The following is a 16,940-nucleotide window of genomic DNA, read 5'->3' on the forward strand; positions in this document are numbered from 1 at the left end:
GTTACAGTTTTACATGTGTTGACATTTAGGGTTTTTTGAAAATCAGAAACATGTAAACTGGTGGCAGTTTGCTGGGAAGACTTATTAGGGGAATTATTATGTATTATCAGAGTTTGGACTCAAGTTCCCGCTCAGTTCTCTTTGATCCATGAATTATACGCTTAACTCCAAAAAGGGTAGCCTGTGGTCAGGTATTCGGGCACACATATGTGAGGTATAAATCATGAGTCCAAAAGTCTTTGGACTGAGGATGCCCTGAACATTGGTGTCTCTATTCCTATCTAAGTGGCCTACTCACTTGGCTACTCCTGTGGGGAAGGGGAACCACATACCTAAAGTATGAAGGAAGTTTGGAGCCCTGATTGCCAGTTTCAAAAACAAGGCAGGCTGCATTCAGGGCACTTGTGCCTGAGAGAGTGACTGATAAAGGGAAAGGGACCTGGGGGTCCTGGTCGATGGCAAGCTGGACATGAGTCAACAGTGCCCTGGCAGCCACAAGGGCCAGCTGTGTCCTGGGGGGCATCAGGCAAAGCATCACCAGCTGGGTGAGGGAGGGGATTGTTCACTCTGCTCTGCACTCGGGCGGCCTCACCTGGAATATTGTGGCAGTTTCGGGCACCACAATATAAGGAAGATATTGAGCCATTAGAGACTGTCCAAAGGAGAGCAATGAAGACGGTGAAGAGCCTTGTGGGGAAGTTGTGTGAGGAGTGGCTGAGGGCACTTGGTCTGTTCAGCTGGAGGCGATTGAGGGGAGACCTCACTGGAGTTACAAATTCCTGGTGAGGGGAAGCAGAGGGACAGGTACCAATCTCTTCACTCTCATGACCAGCAGCAGGACTGGAGGAAAAGTCATGAAGCTGAATCAGGGGAGGTTTAGGTTGGATATCAGGAAAAGGTTCTTCATCCAGAGGGTGGTTGAGCGCTGGAACAGGCTCCCCAGGGAAGTGGTCACAGCACCAAACTTGACAGAGTTCAAGAAGCGTTTGGACAACACTCTCAGGCACAAGGTGTGATTCCTAGGAATGGTCCTGCTCAGGGCCAGGAGTTGGACTCAGTGATCCTGATGGGTCTCTTCTGCTCGGGGCATTCTTTGATAAATACTCTACTCTCTTTGGCAGTACCTTCTGAGCAGCCTAAGAACCTGCATTCCAAGGCCAGTTCTAGTGGAGTCCACCCTGGGCACTTAATCTCTCACCCATTCTGTGTAGGAGACTTTCGCACGGTCTGCGTTCTTACCATGACATATTGATGTCAGAAGGACTATGGGCAATATACAGGTCTCAAAAGCACCAAGTCCACAAGATTTTAAGTATTTCAGTCCCAGAACACTGGTCTCTTTTCAAGTATCCCTCAACATTACCCCTCCTAATCTAGATGTATTTGGCACCAGAAGTTTGCAGAAAGCATCCTGCAGGTGGCCTGAGGGTACATGTTGATCAGCAAGTAGCAAAGTCACTGCAGAGTAGGGAGATGTGAAAACTAGATATGGAAGTAGATCCTAATTCCAAATATAGAGGCAAAACCAAAAGAACTGTTCTCAGTGCTAAGATACTGTCTATTCTTTACAGGTTCCTATAAATGCACTTTCACAAATGGCAGTCAGTCTTACAGATTGAAGGCCACAGAAACAATATCTGTCTTTCCACTTCATATCACTCCAAATGTAAAGGACATCGAAGTTATATGTAACAGTCCTGAAACGCAAAAGAACAGTCCTCAGCTGTCCTGTTGCATTGACAGATACTTACCATCACTTACTGCTTCCTGGAACGTAAATGGAACAATCAATATTACAGGTAAGATTAACAAAAGGCTGTCTTTCCCCTGCTGAGTTTGTTCATGATTTAATCTCCTCCTAACTGGCTACCACAAAGTCCTAGGATATATATAGGGTGTGCTCCAAAGATGTGGCAGGAGGAGGTGCAGACTCCACATGTGCCATGCAGGTGCCAGTGGGGCTCTCGGCATCTCCATGCACTGTGCAGACATTGATACTTTAAACTGTGACATCCTGGATGGAAACAGCTCCCTGGACCAAAATCACACCAACTTCTTCCAAAAAGCTTATTTCTGCATTGTCTAATTCTGGGAGCAAGGATGGGTGCATCAGTCTCTACTACTATCTCCAGGATCACCCTTGGGGTACAAAGAGCTTCTGTGTACTATATATCATGATTTGGCAACCAAGAGAGGGAGGTGCTTTGAAACAGCTGCAGCACAGCTAAATACTGAGAGCACAGTTTCCCTCTCCACCTGTAGCTGTGATTCAGCACATACCAGTTGTGTCAGTGGCATTGCATAAGGCTTTACTTCTAATATAAAGATTTAATAAAGGACCAAGTAAATGTGCTACAAAGAGTTACAAAATGACATAAACAGAAATGCTCATAAATGTCTATTGAACCATCATCCTAAATGGTCCGTTGCCTTCTTAATATTTTATGTGTATAAATTAACTGTTTATTGTTAACTGTTTGCTATAAATGAAATTTAGCAGAAAGCAGGACAGCAAAATGAGAGAAAACCTTCAAAGCTCATGCACACAGTCATTTCCACAGAGAACAGGTACTGGTGTACAGCAGTGCTTGCAGAGAGAGGAGGAGATCCTGGCCTTCTGCAATGAGCTGTTTTGCCCTTAATTCCCTGGGCCAGGCTTTCCCTCAGGAACTCTGCTGTTCTTTCATGCCAGATGCACTGTCAGCTGCAGCATAGGACAGATTTAGTGCTTCCAGCTAAACCATCACTCTTCAGATTTAAAGTCAAATGACTGTCGAGTACCTACAAATTTTTATTTCAAAATTAGATGACATTGACATCTGCAATATTTACTCCTGGTTTACTTACCTTTACTCATCCTAAATATCACAGATAATGAGGTTAGGCTAAACCAAAATGCTCTTTGTTTTGTCTTACCCTGGGGTTTCCAAGCAATGCTGTTACTCTTTGACTGGTTTTGGCAGTAGATGCCCAGCACTGTGCTGAAATTCGTCTTCACGTACTTGGAAAACCACTGTGAGTGTTGCCAGAATAAAAGATGTGAATGAACTTCAGCAATGAGGAGTTAAAAGTGCCATGCTGTCAATTACATAGAAGCCCGTGAGGGTTTCTTTACCTGGAGTGATTGCTTGTAATTTCCAGAGGTGTTTTTGGACATCTATAACCCTTCAGGGGATGTTTATTTGTCTCTAGGAGTCTCCAGTTCGAGTGGAAACTGCACTGAATACAAGCTCAAAATCGAGGAGTCACTATGCCCACCTGAGAAGTCAGGTACAGTGACAACATATACATGTGAGCTGCAGACTAAACACGGAGCCAGGGCCAGTCAAACCATCAGAGTGACGTACCTCTGGAAAGGTGAGAGTCAGGTGGCTGTGACAGACCAGCAGCTCTTTAACATGTAGGTGCCCTCTGTGGCACATGGCATTTGCAAGAAAATTATTAAAAGTGACTCTCGATAATGTGACTTTTGTCTTGTGTTGTCTCAGCCCACGTAACAATATCTTCAAGTACAAACTCACCAGTTCCCGAGGGATATCCATTCAATCTAACGTGCGAAAGTGATGCGAGCAGTTATGACAGTATCAGTTGGAAAATCCAGTCTGGAAGTGACACAAAAACAGTAGACTGCGATATGTGCATCAAAAATAGCAAATTCCCAGCCACATCTGTGCTCACAGTGAAGTCTGCCACACAGGACTGGAGCGGTGAGTGAATATGGTCTTAATGGCTGCAAAGGCGATGAAATTTCTGTGCCAGATCTTTCACAGCATCCCTAGCCCTGCAAATCAGTGTGAAGGCCACAGTAAATAAAAAGCCCACAGTTAAAATTATAAGTGTTGGAGGACAGCAAGGCATGATGCTGCCAATAGCACTCTACTTGTCCAGCATTAGGGCTCATCACCTTGCAAAACCTGAGGAGCACTTCTGTCGACTGAGACATGTTTCTTTGTACCACTTCTTTTAGGCACCCACATCTGCACAGTCTCCCAGCAAAACTTGGAGAGCTCTGCCAATATGACAATCGAGGTTATTTCCTTACCCCTGAAGCAGAACATCCTGATAGACCCCATTGCAGCATCGATACCTTGTGGAAAGCCACAAGCCCTCGAGTGCTGCCTAAGTGCGAACACCATGGAAGATTTCTCTGTTACGTTTGTGATTGGACAAAATGGATTTCCAGTTGGTAAGATACAATAAACTTGCAGAATCATTAGTTTCACTGTATGTTATAACCCAGTCTCTGGGTTTTTAGTTTTCAGCTGTGCAAACAGTTCATACTTACTGCTTTTAGGACAACCCACAAGTACTCCTGAGGGTGTAAAAAAAGGGAAATGGACTTTTTTGTAGGATGGTTAGCATGCCTGAAGAACGTGGCTGGGATTAATAGAAGAGCAACTGAAGTCACTGCTGTAGTGATAAAGACATAATGGGTAAACTCAATGCTTGGTTTGACTTACCAGGCAGGGAGAAGTGGGCATTCTTACCCGTGTTCAGATTAGAAATTGCTGAACTCCATTTATTCACTTTTATCTTCCACTCTGCCACTTTTTCTGAACGGAGTATTGAGAACATGTTACTTCACAAAAAATATAGACTAATCCATTAAGAATGCAATTTCAAGGACTGTTCTGTTTTCTTCAAGGATGCAGGTAACATGGTCTTTAACAGCATAAAACCCAAGTTTCTACATCTGAAAATTAAGGGCAATTCTGCAGCTTCTTTCACATATTTTTATATACTGTAAGTTTTTGAGTGAGTTGGTTTTTATATAATAGAAGTTTTCAAGTGAGTTACAAGACAGTTAATTTTAAAAAACCAGAAAACAACATGCAGGAGTGCAAAAACAACAGGCTGAAGAGTAAAGCAGGTAGAGACTGAGGAGTCCTTTGGTAGCTAAGAAAAATCCCAAGATCTTGTTGGAAGAGACTTCAGCCAGGGGCCCTCAGGCACAGGCATACTGAAAAGCAGCAGGAGTGTGGTACAGATCCTGACTTCAAAAGAACCATAAGAACAGCAAAAAAGTATCCTATCCTGTGAAACACCTGTGGTAGAGGCAGAAAGAGTATTCTCCAAAATAATTTCCAAAGCAAATTTTGGTTCCTGAACAGTTAAAAGGCTTTGGGCAGGATTTGCTCATACGCCAGTAAGAGAAAACTTATTGATCATGCAGCAGCTTCCAGATTTTTTAAGTGGAGAGTAAGAGACAGAGATCAGCGTACAGAGAGGGAGCTTTTTCACAAAGGAATTCTTTTTTGTAGGACCCACAGAAAGGAAAGTTTTGCTGAAGCTTTCTGCTGTTTTCAGCTGATTGACCCCAAATCTGTGTTAACCTGTCTTCATCCGTCCATACAGGGAAAGAGAAAAAAGGAAATTTGTTTTGCTACACATACAATTACACAGGAAGTGACTGTAGCAAAGAGAAAGAGCTCACAGCATATTGCAAGTTTAAAAACCACAAGTTTGGAAATCGACAGGGAGTTGACAGTGCACATATAAGACTGCACCTGATACCTGGTAAGGAAAAAGTTACTATTTATAACTGTTAAATTGGAGATCCCATTGTCTTTGTTAAATCAGATGCCACAAATTCATCACCAGTGACATCTAACAGGAACAGTTTTTGTTAGCTAAGAATTTTTAATTCCTTTCTTTTCTTTATGAGAAATTATTACATACAGAGGAAAACATCAGTTTTGATGTAACTTTAAAAAATAAATAGACAAGGTATTTTGTCTTCGCTGTATTTGACAGTGATCCCAGTATGTTCAAAGCAGCAATAGTTTAGTCATCTTCTGTTCCTGCTTCCTTCTGGTGTAGGCTGCCCTACCAAGTATCATCCCCTGTGTTGAAATGTGATCATGCATCTCCCAGCTTGCACCAATAATTTATCAAAGATCAAATGTTTTGGTGTCTCAAGAAGTCATCTGACTCAGGAGATCAGCCTGTGGGAGAGCATATCCACTTGGAACACAAGAAGGGCAACCTCCATGAGGTGCTGCAGGGACCAGGGCAGACCCAGCTTGCATTCAGCTCTGAAGGGAATGTTTGATGGTTAGAATTCGGCATCACTAAATCCAGCTTTGATGTTTAGTTCTGACAAGTGTTTGGATATTTCAGCTTTTTATTCTAAATTGGAAAGAAAGTAATGTTGGCCATTCCCATAAGGCAGAAATTTTGTTTTTTCCGCAGTAGTGGTGCCTACAGTTGAATCAGTGTATCTGCCAGATTTCACTCTCTTGGGCAATAAATATGCAGACAATTTAATTACTTTAATCAGACTAACCCAATCAAGGCCAATTAGCAAGACTCACTGTTCGTCAAAAAGGCGTTGAGGCCTCACTATCAAGGTCTTAATGAATTTCCTATTAGTGCTACAGCAGCATTGAGTCCCTTAGCAGAACAAATTTTGTATGAATTATTGTTCACTTAGTGGTCAATATAATCTCACTCCACCTCTGTCCAACCCTGTAATCTAACAGATAAATCCTAAAACTTTTGGTATTGGTCTGTTGATTTGATTCAGTACTCAAAAACTGGAGCTTTATTAGATATCCTTTTTAACTTCATTATTCATAAAAAAATTTGGAATGCAAGACATATACATCCTGAAAGGTCGTAATTAATGAAGAGAGGTAGCTGAAGTCCTGATTTAAAGACCTCTGAACTTCAGGAAGTCACAGGTTTGATGGGGGAAATTTATTAATCTCTCTGCTTCTTGTTTTTTGCCTTTATGACTTTTCTTTGTACAGATAAGCAAGTTTCCTGCTTAGACAGATTAGGCACTGGAATAGAAAGGGGCACATTGATAAAGCCATGCCGTGAGTTAGATACTCCAGATGGTTTTACCCGAGGCAGTACAACTTACAAGTGCATCAACAACTCATGGAAGGTTGCGAGGAATGACTGCCTGTCCGTATCAGTAAACAATCTGCTGAGTAGAGCCGAGGTAACATTTATGGGTGTTCTAGAGTTTGGGGTGGAGAGGTGGGGGGAGAAGAAAGAGCAAAAAATTTTGTTGCCTGGTTTTTCTTATCATAATCTAAAACATATGAAGCATTAAAACTTTCTTTTAAAAGCTAAGGAATGTTTGGCTATATCTACACAAGTCAGTGGAAGAGGCAAGGTCCCCCTCCTCTGGCCCAGAGGCCGTGTGGCACTGCATGGCTCATATGCACACACATGAATGCTCTGTCTCCCAGGCAAGGTGACCTTGTTCATAGCATCCATAAGGAGCAGTTGCTGACCTGGAGTGTTCCCTGAGCCATGCTCAGGGACTGCCTCGATGAACGCTGGTTGGCACAAGCCCAGAGCAAGCTGCAGAGCACACCAACAACTCCAGGCTACTGCCCAACCTTGTCCCCAGGCCCTGTTTACAATGCCCACTCTCTTGGTCACTTCACTTTATGGATAGGTGCCAGGCTTCTGTTTTCAGCCTTGGTATCCTACCGTAGTACTCTTTATTTCATCCAGAGTTACCTTTCTCTCAGTGAGGCTAGAGAGACAAATTTCACATATGTGATGTACTGTTATCTTCTGTTCCAGTCCTTGGTCAACAGCCCTGAGTCAAAAACAAAACTGCCTAACTACCTTGCAGAGCTTAAGGAACAGATTGGAAAGGAGCTAAACACAATAAACAGTTCTCCTGCAAACTTAGGTGCAGTCGTTTCCATCCTGGATATGGTCTCCTCTATCCCGGCAGATGCAGACGAGCTCACTATTCAGGTAACGTTTTATTTTAAGTCTTACCTACACTTACCAAGCCGTTTGACTCCTTTTGTCACAGGGGATGATGTTCTTCCTGAAGAAGTTTCACAATTAGTTAGCATCAGGAGCAGGAAAGGAAGGAAATGAGGTAAAATGGCAGCAAAGATACAGAGGGGTTTATAAAAAGTCAAAATTATGAGGACAAGCAGCCTATGCATGAAAGAGAGACTGCTGTGTGCTCAGCAACTAGAAATGTTCTAATGACCCACAAAAGTCTCCAGCATTCTAAGACAGAGGGTAGGTTTAGATTATATATTAAATTCCAGGAACCAAGATCAAGCAAGGAAAAGAAATCGGATGTTACAACAAATGAATAACAAAAGAACTCTAAGAAATAATTGAGAACCTTGATTGTGAGGTACAGAGGAAAAGAACCGTCCTTCTGAACAGAAAAGTGCAAAGGGACTTGGCAGTTTGTAGATGGAGAACCCTACATAAGAGAGACCAAGAAATCAAAGATAGCACAGAGGCTGAGAAAGAAGGGAAAGAAGGTTGGAGAAGAAAAAATACTAAGTAATATGTAGAAAGAAATAGTCATACAGATCTGCTTTTGGAAACTTTAACTTGAAAACAGAGCATGCAGAGGGTTAACAACTGAAGGTTTCACATGTATTGAGCAAAATAAGAAAGTGCTGGGCTTTTTCAAAAGGCAATTCTAGGACCATGCATAAATTACCATCAGAAACAACAATGATTTGTGTAGCATTTCAGTAACTACATTATTCTGTTGTTGTTCCAGAATTTCCTCTCCACAGTGGACTTAATTCTTGGTGATTCCACAATTGAAGCTTGGGAAGAGCTGAATAAAGAGAAGACGCTAAAAAGTTCTTTGTTACTGCAGTCAGTAGAAAACTTTTCCCTGCACCTCAGACCAGTTAATAACACCATCCCTTCTGTCTCTGCAAACACCGTGCAGCTGCAAGGCACAGTTATCCAAGAAAACAGCAACACAGGTTATAGTAAGGGCTTCCGCAGTACAGAAAACCTCACGGTTAATGTGCTCATTGGTGAAACCGAAATTCAAACTCTAACCCAAAATTCAACCATTGTCAGTGTGATGTACTCAAAACTTGGACATATTTTGCCCAGGAATGAGTCTGAATATGTGAACGGCTTATTGGTAACAACAACTGTGAGCAGCAACAGAAGCCAGAAGTTTGAGGTTAATATGACATTTGCAAAGAAAAACTCATCTCTAAAGATGCCCAAATGTGTCTTTTGGAACTTCACACTCAACAAACATGGTGGGGACTGGGATACTCGTGGTTGCACACCCACAGAGTTAGAAGATTATGTCATTTGCTCCTGCAGTCACTTGACATCATTCTCCATTCTGATGTCACCTGATAAATCCTCCCAGCTAATCTTTGAAGATTATATTTCCTACGTTGGCCTGGCTATTTCGATCTTGAGCTTGGTGATCTGCATTATAATTGAATCCTTGGTCTGGAAATACGTGACAAACAACACAACCTCCTACATGCGCCACGTCTGTATAGTCAACATAGCTGCATCCCTCCTCATTGCTGACGTGTGGTTCATTGTCACTGCCTCCCTCAATGACCAAAACCAGCAGCTGAGCAGAGATATCTGCGTCATGGCTACGTTCTTCATCCATTTATTCTACCTGTGTGTCTTTTTCTGGATGCTGAGCCTGGGCCTCATTCTCTTCTACAGACTGGTGTTCATCTTGCATAACACAAGTAAGACTACTCAGAAAGCAGTGGCATTCTGCCTGGGATACGTGTGCCCCTTTGTCATTGCAGTCATCACCATCGCTGTCACACTGCCAAGGAACAGTTACACCAGAAAGGACGTCTGCTGGCTCAACTGGATGGACAGCAAAGCTCTCTTGGCCTTCGTCATACCTGCCTTGATCATTGTGGCCATGAATTTGTCCATCACTGCAGTTGTTATAATAAAAATACTGAGGCCAACTATTGGGGATAGGTCAAACAGGCAGGAGAGGAACTCTTTGTTTCAAATTGGCAAAAGTGTGGCCATCTTGACACCACTGTTAGGCCTCACCTGGGGGTTTGGCCTTGCCACCATCATCAAAAACAGTCATCGAGCTTTCCACATCCTCTTTGCTCTGCTCAATGCTTTGCAGGTGAGTTAGACATATTTTTGTTTCCTCTGTGATCATTTAATATAGTGACATTATTGCAGTGCTGTGCTTGGCAGGGCATAAAACCAGCTCAGAGGAAATGCTCAGATTTGCCTTACACATCCTTATTCCAAAAGGGCACTTTGGGAAACCCATTCCAGGAATTCAGCAGTATTTCATATTCTCATCTGCCTTATCAGATGTGCCTTATAGATAAAGCTGACCTAAAGATAACTTCCAACTTTGCCAGTAGCTTTGGGAAGATCTTAATTTCTGAAGTTCAGAAATAGCCCTATTATGTTCAAGTGGGCAAGCTTGAGCATCTCTGGTCTCATTTACAGTGCACCTGGAGGCATCATATTATACTCTTTACAGCTGTGGGTTCAAGTATAAACAACATAAAAGTCACCAAAAACAGTTGAGCAGTACTAATAATAAAGAGGGGAACTAACCAAAACACACATGATTGAGAGTTTTCTGTCCGTATGATTTTTACAACAACCTATTTAGGTGGCCAGTAGGATCCCAATACAACAAGGTTTCTTGATGATAAAATAGTTATGTCTATTCTCTCTCTTTAAGAATGGCATCAAAACTGTGTGCTTCAAACCAGACTCATTGACCTTTTGCGTTGTGAACCTGCTTTTTTTACATTGTGAACCTGCTGATTCGTCTGGGAAGAATAGTCAGGACATGTCTTCCATAAACAAAGGTTCCTTCTTCCAAATATATTTAGTGCAAGGAAACTGTCTGTATTACTTCGTAGACCAGATATACACAGAATTTAAATAGACCAGGCCTGGTGAACTCCTACCACATCAGCAGTCCACTATGTAATATGAAGTTAGAAAAATGCCCTCTATGAAAGAGTTCAGAGTTTAAATAGTCACCATGGACAATGTTTGAGATAATTATGAGGTGCTGCAATTAAAGGTTGGTGTCATCAAACTGCATGTAATTATCTGTTTCCTAGGGATTATTCATTTTGGTGTTTGGGACTCTCTGGGACAAGAAGGTAAGGATTCAAACTATTTCCTAAATTATGTCAAAATACTGTCGGAATTTGAACAGATTCTCTGTATTTACTGATTGATTAATTTTTTAACAAATAGATACAAGAAGCCCTGCTGAAGAGGAATTCAACGTCCAAATGGAGTTCACAGCAATCAAAGGTTAGAACCTAGACCTAAGAATGTATTTCAGTTACTGCTGAATAGTCTAACATTCTCCAAGTGTCTCTTAAGTCAAATGCACTTTATATTTTGGATTCTTTATTAGAACTAGTCAGAGAAGACACTAACAACATAAATACGAACATACACCTGTTTTTCAAAGTTCATTATTTTACCTATAATTGGTAAAAAATAAGAAGGAGGTTGGTGGACATTTGCTCTAAATTCCACAACAAAAAATATAAAATGTAACTGAAACTTTAGATAGTAAACAGAAAATTTATGTGGCTCTATTACTTATTCACAATGTGAGAGAAATGCAAAGGGGACTTCTTGGGTAAGATCCCCTTCACCTATGAGCAGGAGAGGATGGAGTTACTGTGACTTGAACTCATGAGACAAGGAGACAGATTAGCCTCCCCTTTTTTCTGGGAACAGAAAACAGGAGAAAGTATGAATCTTTTGTCAAAGCATGTCTATGTGTTGCAAAGACTCATGTTTTAATGAGCAAATGATAGAATGTAAATGAATGTGCTTCTGGAAGAGGAGAGACTTTGGTCCCACACCCTGCAAATTCCCTAGTTTAACACAAAATATTCAGTGCCTAAAAAAAAAAAAATAAAAAAAAATGTTGCAAACAAGGACTGGATTCTTAAGGAAGATCCTGGAAGGCTTCTCTTCCATCCACAGTGTTTCTCTGGCCCAGTGGCTCTTGCATTCCTCCCTGCTTTGAACCACAGCTTGAACAGGCATCTGAAAATACCTCTGCTTGGGATAGGCATTCACATTAAAGGGGGAAACCAGTTCCACTACCATCTTTACAAGAAAAATAAAGTTTACACAGTGCCTCAGGAAAATAGCTGGCCACTCATCAAAGGAAGGTAAATTAGAGCAGGTTGCTTAGGACATTGTCTCATCAGGTTTTCAGTATCTCTAAAGCTGGAGAACACACTAACTCTTTTGACACAAAAACTATGGTGTTTTGTCACCCTCAGTATAAAAAAATATTAATTTTTTTCTTATGATTGAGGGGAATTTCTTCCATTTGGTTTGTACTGCAGAGGTCAAGACTCTGAGAAAAATGTCCCATAGCTGTTTGAAAAGGCTCAGTTGCTATAGGCTACTGGGCAACCTTGGAGCTGGACTGTCCTGTGCCAGTCACATGTTTTTCCCTTCACACCTTCCAACTTTAGCAGCTCCTCGTTCCTCTCTCCATGTGTCCTTCACCACCACAGATCTCACAGCACCATAGGCTTTTCATCCAAAATAACTAAAGGGAAGCTGAGCTGTTTAAGCCACAGGAAAATGCTGGCATGGGGACAACTTGGCTGGATGATCCTTGGATCCAACCAAGGGCAAATCTGCTTATGGCATTAAGCAACTACTACCCATTAGAAAGGATGGGGAATGGTCTCCCAAAGGAGAGAGGAGTGAGCAAAGGAGTAAAAGCACAGAATTAAAGGCTTTTACAATAAGGCTTGAAAACTTTTCAAGCAGAATATGGCAGGTTGATCACACAGGGAGCTCATGTCCTCAGTGACCCAGGATGTGTCTTACAGCCCAAGGAGAGGGCCAAGAGCTGAGGCTGTGGACTGATATTCACCTCACAAAGAGCTCTGCTGGTTGAGGACATGTTTTGCCCGCAGAGTTGTTCGTTGTCCTCTTCTTGCTGATGCCAAAGGTGTGTTCATCTCCGGTTCTGCACAAAAGGAGCCACGTTCCCAGACACAGATCGTAGAAAAGTTTCAGCCGACAGGAATAAAGTACCTTTATCTGAGATTGATGCATGAGGATGGGTAAACTGTGTATTCTGACACAGAAGTGTTTGTTTCCACTTGCTCTTCTGCATTTACCAAAGATGCCAGGATGTGAAGGAATCATAGAATGGTTTGAGTTGGAAATGACTTTAAAGATCATCTGGTTCCAACACCCACCTCCTCCTCTCCCCCAATGGTGTTACCATCATTCTTATATGACAATAAAGCTTAATTTTATATTGGTATCTGAACAGGGTTTATTCAGAAGAGCCTGTACAGGTATTGCTAAAGGACTAGGAAGCCGACTTAAAAGCAAGGATAATTAAGAAGATGAGTATATAGGCTGAAAGGAATTAAGGAGTCCATTAAGGTTGAACTGTCAGTTCAGAAGAGCAGCATTGGATCAAATCACTCCAGCTTCCACAGGAATCACAGAATGGCTGAAGTGGGAAATTACCTCCAGAGATCATCTAGTACCACCCTCCCACTCAGAGCATGGTCATCTAGAGCACAGAGCTCTGTCCAGTTGGGGTTTGAGTAGCTCCAAGGATAGACACACCACAATCTCTCTCTGCAGCCTTCTCCTATGTTTGACCACACTCACAGTGGAAAAGTTTCCTCTTAAGTGGGATTTCCAGTATTTCTATTTGTTTCAGCACCTCTTGTCCTTTCACTGGGCACCAAGGAGAAAAGTCTGGCTCTACCTTCACTCTGTTCCAGTCACAGAGCCCCCAGCATGTCTTGGTATGTGGGTTTGTTCCTCCCCAGGGGCAGGAGGAGTTTGCATTTCCCTCTGCTGGACTTCATAGGATTCATGTCATCTTATTTCTCCAGCCTGTTGAGGTCTGATAATTAACAAATAAAACAATAGTAAAGTCTTTTGTCGAACTTTTTATACTTGATTCATTTACCTTTTGCCTCTACCACCTTATGATATATGTGACAATACACAACACTGCCTCAATTCCCCACCATGGTACAACTAACAAACGAGGAGGGACCGAACAGAAAAAGATGTGTTTTCCGTGCCTTTTTTTAAACACAACTTTTGGAGGAATCTAATTAAATTCTCAAACCACTCCAGAACTTAAAAAGAAACTTCATTTTAGCAGCAAAAAGTTCCTTTCTTCCTTCCCATCAGGACTGCAGTGAGTTGTGTTCTAATGCCCTCTAGTGTGTCAAATTAAACTTGCCTCGGATTATCTCAGGCTGTTGACCATCAAGGACAATCCCCATTCACATAAATCTTAGCTTTTCTGTTTATCTTAATGGCTATACTGCCTCAGATGAGGGACCAGAACCCCGTACTACCTGATATAGCTCTGGAGCCTAAGATGTCTTCCCTGGCCAAAAGTTAGAGACAAGCTATTTGTGTCCTGTAGTTTCTTTTAAAGTTGATCTCCTTCATCACCACCATAAACACACAAATGTGTGACCTTGATGCCTCACAAACTTGGCCCTCTGTGAATTGCTTGCTTGTACTACTGAGCAACAGTTTACTGGAAGCTTTTATTTTTCTTCCTCAAATGCAGCTACAAAAAAGTTCTAGGCTTTTGACGAAGAACAATTTTCTCTCTTACAGTCATCCTCCCTGATCCTGGTGACACCAATGCTTGCTATGAGCTACCCGTTTTCAAGAACCTTTAACAACTTATGTGGGAAAACAGGTATGTGACAATAGACCTCCCTTACTGAAGCACAGACAAGGGGCTTTGCCTGTGTTCTCATTGTCAGTCTGTCTGTCCTGATATCTATCAGCCTGTTTGTCTCTCCATGCATCTATAAATGGTATTTAATCTTCTAATGCAAAGGAGCTGTAAGAAGTCAATTGTAGCTTAATGATAGCAGTATAATTGTCTGTCTCTGAAACAGGTGGCATGTTTCACCAATTCTAAAACCCACTAACTGAGCTTTGTTTTAATCTTAATAAGATTGTGACACAGTTCATTTATTATTCATGTACTCTTCACCACCCTAAAGTTGTACCTCTGCAAAGGCTCTCTGGCTATCATTTTATGGACATCACCATTTCAGTTATGACTTTATTTTGCAAAAAGCATTGCTGGAAATATAATTTCATTCCTAAGTGGGTAGTCTTTGCAACCAAACATTGTCCAGAGAAGACGGTGAGATAAGGTCAAAGCAGGATAAGAAGTAGTTTACTGTAGACAAGCATGTGCTTTTTAAAAGCCCGTTTATTAGTCAGATAATGGAACAAGGAGACATGAGCACATTAGCCAGACACAGGAGCCTCCCACCAGAAGAATGAGACTTGCCCACAACTGCTTTCCATGCTTCTGCCACCTGAAACTCCGCTGTTATTATACCTCTTCCACACTCTGCTCTCAGGCTCCATGCACTTGGGTCTTAGGTAGCCTTGTGCTCACAAGAGGAGTGAGCTGGGATTCATCTCAAGAGCCTGTGTTCTGGATGCACCCTCATGCTCAAGGAGGACCGCTAAGTCCCTCTGTTTGTGAGTAAATCACTGTCCTGTGACTTGAGTGGCCATCCAAGGTGACTTATCCTGGCTGTGTCACCAAACACGGTGAGTTCTGTGGTTGCTGGTATTGCTGTAATCCAGGCAGTGTCAGGGCTGCAGGGCAAAGCCGAGCCACCCGGGTCATCAGCACAAGGGTAACTATCCCTACTTTACACTGCCAGCAGGTTCCAGAGTATCTGTCCTAATGTCTTATCACTGTGCTTTGTTTTACAGGAAAATACAGAGTATCTTCTTCGGAGCCATCCACCTCTTCCTCTGAAAACACTTCCAAGGCATATTCTTTGCTTAACTGAAGCACTGCAAATGCTAAATCACATAACTCTGAAAGGACCTCTGCCCTTTCCAAGACACACACAAAAAGTACCTGGGAGTCATGGAGAAGTGGACTGCTTCATTTTGACTAAACTGTGCCTTGGTGCGTTCTTCTGGAACAATCATTTCTCGTTAATGTGTAAGGCAGGGAAGCTGTGAGAGGTGGAATTTTACGGGGTCTGCCAATCTCTCAGAAGAGATGACAAAGATTTGAAGGCCTTCAAGTGCAAGAAAGGACATTGGGAGTGATGAATTCTCAGCCCTTGAGCGGGTGCTTAGCACTATGCAGTACTGAGCCATGAATTGCAGTGCTATGCACAGCTGTTGTCCAGTGGTTTGGGTATTTCCCCTGTCAACCCTCTGAATGATCCCAAAGGCCTGTGTAGATACACAAGTACCTCATAGCTTCTCTCCTGCCCTTGTATTACAGCCTGGAAAGGCCACAGGGTATAGTAGTCTTCACCTTCTATTTAAGACTTTTCTGGAACCAAAAATTCCCAACTGAGAAGGTCCATTTCAGATCTTCACTTTTGACTGAGCTAAAGTGAAGACCGTGATGACTCCTGCGTGGTCTTCGTTCAGATGGAATGTACTGAAAGCCATATGTGGTATATTTTTGAAGAAAAGGAAGCTTTATATCCTTAACAATATTTGTCCTGTATATTTCCCTTGATATGTAATGTGATAAGACAGAGATGGTTGCTGCCCTCTACCACAGAGAGGACTGCATTTATTTAATGCATAGTAGTGTTAAGTCTACAAGGAGTGTCTTGTATAAAGTCTGTATGTTTGGGTATCCTCTCAGAGGAGAATCACACTTGGAGGGCTCAGAGAGTCAGCTCTGCAGTGAATATAAATCACTATGTGCCAGGCAGGATGAATGGTTTGATATAAATTATTGCTCTAACACTGCATTTGTGGAACCAGTTATTTCCAAACCTTTATACCTTTAAAGGCAGGATTCCTGTCTTAAGCAGAGGGCCATAAGAGAGCCTGCAAAGTATCTATAACACACACAAATGTACAAAATTTAATGTAAAATATGATAGATGGAATCATGAAGATTTAGATTTAAGGCCAGTTTCAAATACTGCTGTGAGGTGGTACAGCCCCATTTGCTTGTCAGGGAATCAAGCCTATATTTACCAATGGTGAAGTTATTCCCAGAACTTTGGGATGAATCTGGCAGAAGGTAATCCAATCTGTAATTATCTGTTGCCTGTTATGAGTCCAGCCAGTCAGGTGCGTTGCAAGAAAAATTGATATAAGTGTTTGTTTTGATTTCATTCCAAATGCAGAGTATTAACTTGCTGGTAATCCCTCAT

General features: G+C 42.0%; 1 protein-coding gene across 2 annotated transcripts in view; it reads left to right on the forward strand.

The window, feature by feature from the left end:
- Nucleotides 1–16,524, forward strand: part of ADGRF5 (adhesion G protein-coupled receptor F5) — a 42,604-nt gene extending 26,080 nt beyond the window's left edge. For both annotated transcript variants that reach the window (XM_027641061.1, XM_027641060.1), the window contains 12 exons: nucleotides 1,572–1,799; nucleotides 3,193–3,357; nucleotides 3,489–3,707; nucleotides 3,968–4,186; nucleotides 5,356–5,517; nucleotides 6,753–6,949; nucleotides 7,546–7,725; nucleotides 8,507–9,877; nucleotides 10,848–10,889; nucleotides 10,987–11,046; nucleotides 14,386–14,470; nucleotides 15,517–16,524. In XM_027641061.1, coding sequence (XP_027496862.1) covers nucleotides 1,572–1,799; nucleotides 3,193–3,357; nucleotides 3,489–3,707; nucleotides 3,968–4,186; nucleotides 5,356–5,517; nucleotides 6,753–6,949; nucleotides 7,546–7,725; nucleotides 8,507–9,877; nucleotides 10,848–10,889; nucleotides 10,987–11,046; nucleotides 14,386–14,470; nucleotides 15,517–15,596 — 3,008 coding nt within the window. In that variant the 3' untranslated portion in view covers nucleotides 15,597–16,524. The remainder of the gene's footprint in view (nucleotides 1–1,571; nucleotides 1,800–3,192; nucleotides 3,358–3,488; nucleotides 3,708–3,967; nucleotides 4,187–5,355; nucleotides 5,518–6,752; nucleotides 6,950–7,545; nucleotides 7,726–8,506; nucleotides 9,878–10,847; nucleotides 10,890–10,986; nucleotides 11,047–14,385; nucleotides 14,471–15,516) is intronic.
- Nucleotides 16,525–16,940: the final 416 nt, after the last annotated feature.

This window comes from Corapipo altera, unplaced genomic scaffold, assembly GCF_003945725.1.
Source record: "Corapipo altera isolate COAL_440 unplaced genomic scaffold, ASM394572v1 46, whole genome shotgun sequence".
In the NCBI taxonomy this organism is placed as follows: Eukaryota; Metazoa; Chordata; class Aves; order Passeriformes; family Pipridae; genus Corapipo; species Corapipo altera.